This window comes from Lissotriton helveticus, chromosome 1_1, assembly GCF_964261635.1.
Source record: "Lissotriton helveticus chromosome 1_1, aLisHel1.1, whole genome shotgun sequence".
NCBI lineage: Eukaryota > Metazoa > Chordata > Amphibia > Caudata > Salamandridae > Lissotriton > Lissotriton helveticus.
Genome location: NC_136057.1, coordinates 1854940444 through 1854953857, shown reverse-complemented (window position 1 = coordinate 1854953857; position 13414 = coordinate 1854940444). Strand labels below are relative to the sequence as shown.

At 42.7% G+C, this 13414-nt stretch overlaps 1 protein-coding gene across 1 annotated transcript in view; it reads right to left on the bottom strand.

Moving 5' to 3' along the window:
• Nucleotides 1–13414, bottom strand: part of EDEM3 (ER degradation enhancing alpha-mannosidase like protein 3) — a 501369-nt gene that overhangs the window by 357938 nt on the left and 130017 nt on the right. The window contains exons 4-5 of the mRNA XM_078641446.1: nucleotides 9476–9515; nucleotides 5140–5252 (exon numbers count right to left, since the gene is read on the bottom strand). Of these exons, the coding sequence (XP_078497572.1) occupies nucleotides 5140–5252; nucleotides 9476–9515 (153 nt within the window). The remainder of the gene's footprint in view (nucleotides 1–5139; nucleotides 5253–9475; nucleotides 9516–13414) is intronic.

The window sequence follows — 13414 nt, the reverse complement described above, 5'->3', positions numbered from 1 at the left end:
CCCCGGCACCCACCCATGTTGGGAGCACTTGCCCACATAGACTCCCCTGCAACATGTGAACATTGGGAGTGGTAGCGGAAGCCCTTCCGCTGCAACCTCCACCTCCTTCTCTCCCCCTCCCCTTCCCCCCCATGGCGATCTGATGACATCAGGGTGGGCACTGCGTGCCAATGCCATCGAATGGTGCCATTTGCTTACAGCTCATCGGTAGAGAGGACCTCCCAATGTTAAGTCCTTCTACGGGGTTTCTTTTTGAAAAACAGACACGGGGGAAGGAAAGAGTTTTTCCTTTCCCCCTGTGCCTGTTTGAAGTGAATTCCTGCTCCATGATCGCGGAGGGGCTGCAATCGTGGAGCAAGAATCTCATCACTGGACTACCAAGGCTCTGTTTTGTGTTGGGAGAGTGGTCCCTTGGGCAAGGATTGCTACCCATGGGGGAATAATTAAATATCCATGTTTCGTCCCTCGCTGGGGAGTAGTTCAGATGTTTTATTCAGCCAATCTGCCCCCACCGGGGTGGGGTCAAAACCTAATCGATGTTGGAGTTTAGTTTTTGTTTATTGCGTGAAGCGACCCCCTTGGGTAAGGGTGACTTGTGGAATAATTCTTTTTTCTATTCCAACACCCTCCACCCCCACTTCATCCTGAGGTTAGATCGGGCTTTTTTAGCCCTGTGTGCCCACTGGGGGCTGATGGAAGCCCACTATACATCAAGGAATTTTATGGGAGCATCCCCTTGGGCAATGGTCGCTCTCCTTGGTGAGGGGAGGGATGGCATCATTTTAGCTCATTTTGCCCTCCCCCTTGAGGGCAGATTTTGTTGGTTTTTGGTCTTCGATTGGATTGGGCCCCATTTCAGTCACCTGGGAATAATGGTATGTATGTAGTGGGGGGGATCTGCTTCTGGGTAAGATTTGCTTCCATCTGGTGGTGTCTTTTTTTGCCTTTGTCACACCTCCCCTTTCAGGGGATATATCAGTGTCCTTTTGAATGATATTTTGTTATTTTTATTTGGGTTTTCATTTTCTTTTTTAAATTGTAGAGACAATCGTGCTTTTGTCTTGTTGGTTAATCCGATTTTCTGGTGCAGCTTTGGCAGATCTGTAGTTTGTGAGTTGTGGTTGGTTAAGTAACTCATTTTGTAATCTTTTCATTTAATGTATATCCTAATTTTTTGACTGCTGTACTGCTTGAATCTTTTGCTTTTTGTGTGATTGTCTTCCCAAGTAATCTATTGATTTTTGCATGCTCTATACTGCCTTGTGATATGTGTAATGTGTATTTCTTCCTTTCCAGTGGGACTTCTTTGGTGCTTGCTGCGCAAGTGCAGTTGATACCAAGTCTTGCTGTATCTAGCAAATGAGTGGTATCTTTGAGTTTATAGATCTTGGCATGCTTTATATTGATTGACTTTTCCTTCCAGATTACTATACGCTAAGTTTAAATTTCTGTTTGATAAAGTCACAGTTCATTACTTATTTTACACAGTGTTGGTTATTGTTGACTTACTTGTTGTGCTACTTTTATTAGCAAGTGTTATGGCTAACCGCAGGTTGACCGCTCAGCAGGTGTTGGTTTGTTTTTCAAATATTCCTTTGACCATGGTTCTGAGACTGACTGCATCTGAGGCAGAGGACAAAGTCCAAGATTCTGGCAGTGAATTTTCTGCCCAAGAGGAATCATCTGATGATGAAGGCACCATCAGTGCGTAGGAAGTACCTCTTTTAGAGAAGAACACTGATATACCGATAGTGCAGCAAGAGGAATCTGGATTGCAGCCTGGGGCTGGATGGCTTTCCATTGGAAGTGCTGAACTCTGGGCTGCCCCAAACATGATACAGCCTGTGTTGCCTGCCTCTATTGGTGTCGAAGGATGTAGTGACAATATTGAAAACTTTTTCCCTATAAATTTCTATCAGTTGTTTATGGATGATGTATTTTTGAATTTGTGTGTTGACCAGACTAATTTGTATGTTGAACTGTATGCAGGGACAACAGTACCATACTTGAGCCTCACTCTAGAGCTATGGAAGCCGTCAAAGTATTCATAGTGGTCTACTAGTCCCTTGATGGTACCTACTATGTTTCCTGCAACCATGAGTTATGAACAGTATTTGCTTCTGCTTCCGATTCTGCATTTTGTTGATAAAGCTTCTGCTTTGCAACGGGATCATCCTGATTGGGACCATCTCTTCAAAATTATGCCTATCCTTGATCATTTTGTAGATTGCTTCTCAGAGATCTATGTTATGGGGAAAGAAATAGCTTTGGATGAGTCTTTGATCCTGTTCAAGGGCAGTTTGGTTTTTAGGCAGTACATTCTTAGCAAGAGGGCATGTTATGGAATTAAGATGTATATGCTGTCTGAGCGTAGTACTGGCTATGTCTATAACTTCAGGGTGTACACTGGTAGGGATTCTTCTATAGACCCCCTGGTTGTCCATACACTTTCGGAGTCAGTGAGAAAATTGTGTGGGAACTTGGTAGAGGACTTTTTAACAAAGGTCATTAATTATGCGTAGATAACTTCTACACTGGTGTGCAACTCTTCAAAGTGGACAGTGCTGCATATGGCACAATCCGCTCTAACCGTAAAGGTTACCTTAAAGAGCTCGCATGTAAAAATCTTCAGAGGGGGCAGTGAAGTGCCTTGCTTAGTGGTGAACTTCTAGTTGTGAAAGTTTCAGACACGAGAGATGTCCACATGCTGGCAACCATTCATGATGAAAGTACTTAACGTGTGACTGTTTGGGGTCAGGTTGCTGAAGTAAGCAAACCTGTGTGCATTTTAGACTACAATAAGCACATGGGTGGTGTAGAATAGAGATTGGAGCCTTACAGTGCTGTTCGTAAGTCATATATTTGGAATAAGAAATTAACTGTCCATTTGTTTCATTTGACAACCTTAAAGGCCTTTGTTGTATTCAAGGATTGTTCTCCAGATTCAAAGATTACTTTTGTTCAGTTTCAGCAGTCTGTAAAAGGCAGCCTTGTTGCAGTGGAGCAGGCAAGTGTTCCCATAGTCTGAGTGGTGGAAGATGTGGTTAGATTGAAAAATCGCTATCTTCCTGATTATAGTCCTCCTACAACCAAAAAACATTTCCGTGTAGGAAATATAGAGTCTGTGTCCGAAGAGGCATGCGAAAGGAGTGTTATATGCACGGCGTCGAGTGTCCTAATCCTGGGAAACGTGTGCCCGCATGTTTTGAACCGTACCACATGCAACTAAAGCACTGGGAGCAACCATGAGAGTAAAAGTGAACTGACTAGTCTGTATTGCACTCTTTGTTGATGTGAGTTTATTAATGTGCTGGGCCAGCGGCTGGCAGCGTACATGGTTGTGTGTCACGCATGAAAGGTGTATGAATGGCTTGTAAAGTGATTGGTCTCTTGCCGTCGATTTGTAGTTCATGAGCTGTGAGTCACTGGTTCAGCGTTCTGAATTTTCAATTAACACAATTTCATTTTTGCGAAATCTTTTGTTAATAAAATTTACATTTTGAACTTTTTACTAACCCTCTGTTAAATCCATCCAGTATGTGTTTACTTAAGGAGTAGATGGTTGTGCAGCAATATTTGTCTTTTCTGTCCTTCTCTACAAGGGTGTACATTGTCTCTAGGGAAAATCTACCAACTCTAGATATTTTCGTAAACTAGACACCAGGAGGACTCCAGGTTGGGTCGAGTGAATCCCTCAAAGTACGGGAATCTGCTGGGAGCCTCAAACTTCCTCCCACCCAAAGTTCCCACATATATCCTTGTGAAAATGGTACCTCACATGCGTGGGTGGGCCTAGTGCTCACAAAAGTGTGGGGTCCAAGCCCAGGCCTACCAAACCCAGGCACTTCTGAAAACTAGACACCCAGGGTAGTACAGGGTGGTGTGCCTTTCATATTTCCAATAAGGTTCTTACCCACAATGCCCTGCCAACCTAAAATATTTACTACAATTGCACATTTTCCTTGTATTTCTGTGAAATATTCTTCCAGGATCAGAAGGAACCCATAAAAGTCCTACCACTCAGCGTTTCCCCACTTGTCCCAATAAAAATTATAGCCCCTTATGTGGCTGGGTCTAGTGCCATCGACAGGAACGGATCAAACTAACATCAATGGGGGTCCTCGCAAAGGGACGCTCATTGATCTTGGTTTGAACTGATCCTGTTGCTGGCACTAGGCCCGGCCACACAAGTGGGGCAGCGTTTTTATTGGGATAAGTGGGAGAATGCTTGATTGAGTGATGTACCATTTTTATCAGGCGACTTAGGGGAACGCAGAATACGAGAATAAGTGGTATTACCAATTGTATTTCCATACATTTGTGTCTTGCAAATGTAAGCCAGTTTGTAAGAAAGTAGAAATTTTGAGAAAGGCCCTCCATTTCACATGATAGTATGGGTACTCAAAAATTCAGAGAAGTGCACCACTGCTTCTAAACTCCATATCTTGGGCCCATTTCGGAAATACATAGGTTTACTTGATACTTATTTTAAGCTGTTTATATTTTACCATATGAATTGCTCTATACCCGGGTACACAACTAACCATTGCAAGGAGCAGCTCAGTTACTGGCTCTGGGTACCTAGCGTTCTCGGAAAACACACAAACCCTATATAGCCCCACAACTAGAAGGGACTAGCAGATGTAATGGAATATTGCTTTTGTAAATCGGCCATCGTGCCGAAAAGTTAAATGAAAATGGGGTCACAAATGGACTTTTTTTTTTACTAATAATTTTCAATATTCTTTTTCTTTTATTTTTATTTTATTTTAAAGAAAACCTTGACTTCATGCAGAGTTCAGAATGTTGTCTAGTCTTCAGAAATATATAGCTTTCCAGTATCTACCATGGGTTTCACATCCATTTACAGCACAAACTAGGAGGAGGTTGAAAGCACAAAAAATTAGAAAGAATGAGCTATCTCCCAGTAAAATGCTAAAGCTGTGTTAAAAAAAATTGATTTTCAGAATTAAATCTGCCAGTTCCTGAAAGTTGGGAAGATGGTGATTTTAGCACTGCAAAGCTTTCATTGATGCCATATGCAAGACAAAAACCTAGGTTAAGACCTATACTTTAACAAAGAGAAAGACAGCCAAGATCCTCACATGCATATTAATACAAAATATAAAAGTCACTCACCCAAGTACTCGTATATTGGTTTCAAAGACCGACACCACTATGTCATTGTCCAAATTCACATCTTCGATCACTTTTCTTACTGCATCTTCAAACTCTTTAGTTTTATTTAACAACTAAAAGTAAAATTGTTAATTTAGCATTAAAGTTGTCTTCAATAAAATAAATGTACATTTTAATAGATGTCAAAACACAATGTATTCAGCAGTGCAACAAGTTTTATAGTAATACTCCCCGGTATGATAACTACATTTGCATATTTAATTAAATTACACTACCGTGACATTTTGAGTACTTAAGTCATGTGTGTAATGAATATGTCGGCTGGGCAATGAAGATTTAGCTTATAAATTGGACAATAGGATAATGTTTACTGATGCTACTATTCCTACATGCCTAAAAACTAATGTTATAAGCGTTTTCTGTTTGAACACTAGTGATACTTTCAGGCCTGAATCAGGCAATTATTAAGGCATCAAAAGTTTGGCAAAAATACAAGGAACTGAAAAAGGGTTAAAGTCAAACTTTTTCCATAAAAGTAATTGTGTTTTAAAATGTGCAAAACTGCAGTAGTTCAGTAATGAAAAGGGTTCATTAGCATTTCTTCTGAAATAAAGCGCTAAGAGAAGCTGCTTAGGGTTACAGATCTAACAGAAGAGCAAGCAGAGTGACAGAATGAGCATGGCTACATGCATACAATTTAAAACAAAAAATGAATGAGGAGTGAGTTAGGGGAATTAAGGAAAAAGCAGAGTATATTTAGGAATTCCCTGAAACGAAATACAAGCAAACAGGAAGGAGAAGAAGAGTAGACCCTCCCTACCCACTCAACCTGATCTATCAGTAACAAGTAAAATTAACAAGCATTGTGAAAGTTAGTCAATCTGAGATTAATGTGCTACTGCATGCAGGGGTAACACAGAGAGACACTGGTTTTGGAATCAGCAGGTAGAGACAACGTTGTAAAACAGCCCCTTATGCAGATCAATCCAAGCACTTAAGTGGAGGCGGAAGGGTAGACCCAGACAGCAAATAGCATTAGGTGAGAGAATAATAATGCACTGGGATGAGCCAAGACATGATTGACAAAGTCTCAGGACAATAGTTGAAAAAGTCTAATCAAAGCCTGTGTTGACAGGGGACCCGTAGTCCACCCTTTGAATTATTAAAGGGGCTGGTTGACAGCTGTCCTGCCAAAAGTCCTGCAAATTACAGAAATGTTTCACAAAGAAAACTTCACCAGGAATGCATTTGTGCCTCTTTTGCACAGATCTGCCTACAAAATGCCACAACAAAGGCACAAGGAACCTGTGCCTGGTCTGATATTTCATATCATTAGGGACATCAACATTTTAAAAATGTTCCTTTGTAAACACCTAATCTGCATCTGTGCGATGTATCGAAAGCAGATCGCCGTGCAAAACGATTCAGCTAGAAACACTTCTGCCTTACCGCAAGTAAATTCTGTGGGATTCTGAAGGCTGATCTTTTGCCATCCCGTAACAGTATGAATTGCAGTTTTAATTTTATGTGAGTTAAGAGAAAGAAAGGTATGAACCTTCTGAAGGGTGTGAATGTTTAAGTGTTCGATTGAAAGCTGTTGGTTTAAGTATCACATACTAAAACTCTTTGGGGGCAAAATGGAAGGGTTGGACAAGCAACTAGGTAATTGGCAAGGAAGTCAACCTGAAGGGGATTAGCTGCAACTGCTGCCCACATCGAAGTTCTTGGATTTTTGGGGAGTGGCAGGCTCGTAATGGCAACCTTTAATAACCCATAATATGACTGCATCCCTATTAGGCTGGGTAATAATAGTACTCAATGGCCTGATACACTCATGTGATTCCCAAACTGTAGTACATGGGCAAGAGAGATGTTCTTGCCTTCACCTACATACAATTTTGAAATGAAAGCAGTTTTTTACAAAAGAGCCTATATTCCTAGAAAAAAGTCGTTTACCTCTGTAGGCCATGGCACCTTGGCGTGGGTCTCCCATTTTTGCTGTTGCCTCATGTATTTTCGCTGGTGTTAGATGCTTTGGGCACTGTGCCACTGCTGTCCAGTGCCACAGAGCAAGTGCTCCATATTGTAAATTGATGTATGAATTCGTGATTACATGACTGGCAGGTTTGGTTTACCTGTCAGACCCTAGTACAGTGCACCAGGAGTGCCCAAGGCTTGTAATCCAAATGCTGCTGGTGGGCTTGCAGCATGGGTTGTGCCACCCACAGAAGCAGCCTATACACGTGTTTTAAGGTCTGTCGTTGTAGAGCCTGTGTGCAGTCTGGTACTACCATGCTGACTGGGCAAGTGCACCCACTTGCCAGCCCCTAAACCCTCCCTTTTCTTCATGTCAGACACCCCTATGGTAGGCCCAAGGGCAGGGTGCATTGTAAGTATAAGGTATGACAAGCCCTGATGTGTGTGGCATGTCCTAATAGTGAATTACATCCATTTTCGTTTTTCACTATTGCAAGGGTACCTATTCCCCATAGGCCATAATGGGCAGTTAGATTATTACAGCTCATAATCCTAACTGACTCAGGGAACATGGTAGAAATTAGAGTTTATTATGCCTGAACTCAGAATGATAAAATACATCTTTTAGTGAAGTTGGTTTTAACATTCTGTGTTTGAAAATACCACTTTTACTAAGTATGTATTTTCTTGTCTAACTATCCAATCCTGCCTCTGCTAGGTTGGGTATTCCTTGTCTGGAGTTTGAGTGACAGGGGCTGGTGGATTCCAGGAGACAGAGTAAGTCAGCCCAGTGATAAATAGAGAGATCTGCATCTAGATGGGAGTAAGGAGTTGCCCCTGGGACCTGAATAGGGCTGTACCTTCCCTCCACAATGCTGGCTCCCGCTCCTGTAGTGCGTCTGATGTCTCTGCCCTGCACTGTGAAAGGAAAGAGAGTCAGGTCAACAGAGTGCTCCAGGACTGACCAGAACTGGCTTGGACTAGGCAAAAGCCTCTCTGCCTTCAGATAAGAGAAACTGTGTATAAAAGCGGAGATCCAAACCCCAGACAATTAGATCACTTTTGGACAACACGAAGAAACCTTTGCTGAGGAGAGGAACCAGAAGAAACTGAGGAGAGACTATCCCCTAAGCTGAAGTGCTGCCTGGGGGATTTGCCTACAGTGGTTGCCTGACTGCCAAAGTAAGGAGAAAGGAACTTTGTGTGTTTTATTCAACTTGTAAAGGATCTCCAAGGGCTTGAGAGAAGAGCTTGCCTCCTGCTGAAGTCTCAGGTACAACAGACTTCAACCACCAGCTCCCCAAGAGTTCGTTGGAAGTGCCTGCAGCTGTTTTGGGCCTTCTGAGGGACTGTGTGTCGCAAGGAGCTGGAATCGCGACTCACGAAGTGTGTCGCGTCACAGCCTTCGCATCACTGAACAAGGATATCGCCGCTGTAGCTGTCGCATTGCACCGCATCACAAGAAACGTCTCGCAACATCGAAGAAGCGTGTCACTGTCACAGCCGCTGCATCACTGAACAAGGGTGTCGCCGCTGTAGCTGTCGCATTGCACCGCAGAAGCGCCTCGCATCCACGGAGAAGCGTGCCACCGTCGGAGCCGCTGTCATCGCATCACTGAACAAAGGTGTTGCCGCTGTTGCATCGAGCGGAAGCATCTCGCATCGTGGGAGAAGAGTGTCGCCGCCAAAGGCGCTGTCGTCGCATCGCTGAACAAGGGTGTCGCCGCGCCGCATCAAGAAGACACCATCCTTATTTCTTTGCACAAGATCTTCAACGCATCCCCGTCCTTGCGTGTAAAGGACTACTGCATCACCTTTCCTGCAACACTTTCGTTGCCCTGTGTGTCGCATCTTAAGGTACATTGACTCCAAGTGTTGCATTTTAAGATCTAAAGAGAACTAAGCCAATTCTACCATTTTAAGCACAGTATTGTGGATTTTTGTTGTGTGTTGTCTTGTGTTAAATCTATATAAAGAATACTTATTTTTAATATACAACTTTGTGGTGTCCATCTGTAGTGCTGTCACAGGATTACTGTATGTGTTCACAAATGCTTTACACACTGGCTCTGAGATAAGCCTGTCTGCTCATGCCAAGCTACCAAGGGGGTGAGCAGGGGTTATTTTAGGAGTGTACCCCCTTACCCTGACTAGAGGCAAGGGTCCTTATTTGCCACAAGTACCTACCTATGCCAACTAGACACCCCTAAATCGAACAAGCTCAAAAGCTAAAAAATGCAACTAATTGAACGCCTCTCAAAAATCTATATGTGGCCCAGTACTGAATAGTGACAACCAGTTCTATTAAGGGAGGTAGTAGATAAGAAGTCTAGAAGAAAACAAATGTCTTGAAACTTACTGCTAGAGTGTCTAAGGTATCAATCAGTGTCAGCGAAAACCTACAAAAAAAAAAGGAAAAAATAAGATTTTTACACAAGTACGTTATAACAGTAGTAACCATGCCATTCTTTTGTTCCATGGTCTATATTTAACAACAGCAGAAGAAGACACTATTAAGCATTAAGAAAGTGGAGGCCTTGTCTACAAAGCATGCTTTATTAAGGTTTCTACAGGAACAAACAGAAAGGAAATATCTGTCAATTGTTGGTCTGCATCATTTTTCAACATTGATGCACCGCTGCCCTACTCATAAGACACAGACTTCATCATATCATTTCAAAGAAATCTTGAGAGAAGTACAGCACAGTAAAAAATATTTTGTACTATTTTATTAGCTTCACAAATTAAAACGAAAATGGACGTGAAGGTGCGTAAATTAAAAAACATCTTACACAGTTCACCAAACAGAAGCCAACCGTGATTAGCCTTTTGAGGGAAGGATTGGATCAATTCAACAGCAGAGTATGTGAAAAGGAAATTGGGATTAGTCCTCACAACCCAAAATGATGTTATGTAGACTGCTTGCACAGTAAGAAGCACAGTCTGTACTTGGTGATCTGGATGCATTTCCTCACTGCAGATGTCGCACTGCATTTTTTTCACTACTGTTTTTTTCACACTATTTGTGGATTTTTATATCACTTCACACAGAAATCCAGTTTCTCATCTCACTCCTTTTAGGCTTTCAGTTTAGTAATTGCTTCTTGGACTTTGCGTCTGCTAAGCCTTAGAAGTCGCCTTAAACTGGTTGATGTTCAGTTTTTACCTGTGTACATTTACTCGGATGATTATCTCCACTCCCTGGACCCAGACTGAGGTAATTATGCTTCTGATTTCTATCTGCAGTCGTGTTATCAGAGTTTAAGAAAAGAGGGTACAAGTATTGTTACTGATGCATTACACAACCACCGATTTCCATCTTCGTGAAAGTGATTTACTCCCAAAAGAATTTAAACTTCAAGACAATGAAACAACTTTTATATTTTTTAGGCATGGAATTTTCGGACTTTCTTCTCATGAGGTTAACCGTAGTAATGCTTGTGCACTGAATTGCTTCTACTTTTGGGCCATCTCTGCCTTACTCAGTCCATTTTTCCCATTAGTTTTAGTTTTATTTTTACCCTTCCAGACCTATGTTAAGTTCTTTTTGGCCACTACAATTCGCCTTCGTCACACAATCCCATTTGCCCTTTTCTCCTGCAGTCTCTCTTTCCCTTTCAATACCGTAGGTGACCTTGGTCGCTCTGTGCTGCCATGCCTCCCTCCTAGAGCATACCAGACGGTGTTAAAACAATGCTTTACACACAGGTCTATCTTATGCTATTCATTCGCCTGGAGTCAGACCTCAGACCACAAAATAGTTTTGTGGGTACTTGCGAACGCACTGGTACCTCTCTGCCCATAGAAGTCAATGACTACGACCACCTGACCCAATTACTTGGACCTCCTCACTAGAAATGCCAAAATGTCTCTACCCCACGGCCGTTTCAACATCACTTGGTAATTCTTAATAGGTGTTTTCATGTGTGTGATGTTTTACAAAGAGCAATTTGCGATTTTTTTTTTGCAACTGGTTGCATTAATGAATTGCAAGATAAATGTATATGCTTTTTAGGTCTCGCTCGAGCCAGCGCATGTGCTGTTCTGCGAGACATTTAGTATTGGGGTGTTTAATGTGCTGCCAGACCTCGCTGGCCTCAAGCTTGCGGTCACGAGCGCAGCCGCCATCTGCCTCCCTTCCAGCGCGATTACTAATGCGCGCACATCACTCGCGTGCTTTTACTGGCAGCTGCTGGCAGCCGCCATCTGCCTCCCTTCCAGCGCGATCACTAATACGCGTGCACCCCTCGCGTGTTTTTTTTTATTTTCTTTTTCTGCTTAGCGCGCGCACTCCCCACCCCTCCCACTTGTTTACTTCTTCCTCCCTTGCCTTCTCTTACACTTCCTCCTTGCCACTCTCCAATCCTACCTTCCTCCCCCAAGTCCGTACCAGCAACTCTGTGTCCCTGCCTTCCTCTCCCGTGCTCTCTCTGTCTGCTTCGTAGGTGTCCCAGCCTTTCTCTCATGGCTGCCCGCCCCTCCCTCATCTCTACTCCTACCACCCTCCATGGTACTTGCTTCTCGTTTTACCCACTTCGATATTCTTGATACCCTGCCTTTCTCTTATGCTCCCTCTTTGCTGTCCTAGTTGCGACGATGCCCCGCCTCTCATCATGCACCCTCTCTGGTACCTATTTTCTTTCTGTCGAACCGGAACCCGTGTCAACTCCCACAATTTTTTTTTTACACAAAATTGTAATAGACATGTTTAAAATGAGAAAGGCATACAATTTACAACAAGCCCAATACATTCAGGGGTGTGCACAACCTTGGAAAAAAGTTGGATCGAAAATTAGCCCTGATTATGCAGACTAATGTGGAGTCTAAAATATATTTTCAACTAAATAGCATTGAAAGTTCGTGTGATTCCTGACACTCCCAGAATCAGGATTGCATCTGCAGTCACTGCAATATATGTACCGTTCTCAATTATGTCACAGGTCATTCCTGCTGTGAAGCAAGTCTTTCATTTTCTGCTAATCCTGTATGGTTGTCTCTCACAGTTGAGGTTGATTGGGTCCACGCAGTGATAATGATGTACTTTCAATAATGCAACAGCATCTCTATTAGACTTCCCATAAAATTTGTAGTAAAACTCCAGAGGCCAAAACATTCATTTACAACTAATCTTCAGCATGTGAAACTCTGACCACATCAATGTAGCAAGAAAAGCCCTACACTGGCTATCAAAGAAGGAATGAAGACCCTTCAAAGCCCTGTGCTTGCAACACAAAGTACTCAGTCGCCTAGCACCAGCCTGTCTATCCAGAGTGAGATCAGCTTACCAACCAGCCATACATCCATGGCCGACAGACACCCAAAGGTCCCCTCATAAAATGAGGGACAGACATTACGGGGTCCTTGCATTGTAAAGGACACTTAAACGTGAAGCTGCTCCTCCTCCCAGTACAAACGTGACCATAACCAATAGGTCTCACTTTTGGGACCTTATAAGTGTTTAGCCATGCAACAGTTGATGTTGTTGCACCAAGGATATTGTGCTGCATAACTAAATACTTATAAGGTCCCAAAAGCGAGACCTACTGGCTATGCCAATTCTTGTTTTGTTTGAAGTTGAGGTCGAAATTACTGCCAGTAGCACTATGTACGTACAAGACGTAGCTCCTACAGTTACCTAAAATCTTAAAGATATTTAAAAAGTGAGCCTGTAAGAATCATTGTTAATTTAATGGTGAAATCAAACATATGTTCGATTTGCTCACCGGAATACAGGGTCATCCTTGCTTCTTTAATGTTAAATGGTAACATACAGCTACAGTACCATAGCTATGGTGAGCGCCTGCAGTGACCTTCCCCTTTTTTGTCAGTGCATCCGCTGGGTCATTTATAGGTAGAGCTCACCAGGTGATGCCATACTACCCAAATGGTCCTGAATCTAACAGGCCTCAAAAGGCTTTTACCCATAAATGGGGCTCCCGGTGTTATAGCATTTATTTTTTTGCCATTTCTGTCTGCATTTATCCATATTTATTTTTTGCTAATTTTACCTGTATTTATCCATATTTGTTTTGGGTTTTGTGGACAAATAAACTTGAAGTTAGTATATTTACACATTTATTTAACCGATAAATAGGCACTGGCGGCAGGGGTAGAAATCCACCCTTCTAGAGGGAGAAGACATGTAGTTATTGGTAAACCCGGTTAAAGTTAAACAGAGCCCCAGCATCACTAAATGGATGCTTCTGCCACAGACACGAGTCTGCCCTCCTGCTGCTGGACGAAACTCCGGAAGGGAGGCCTGGACAATAGGTTTCCTGTCCAGGGAGGTGCTAGCACC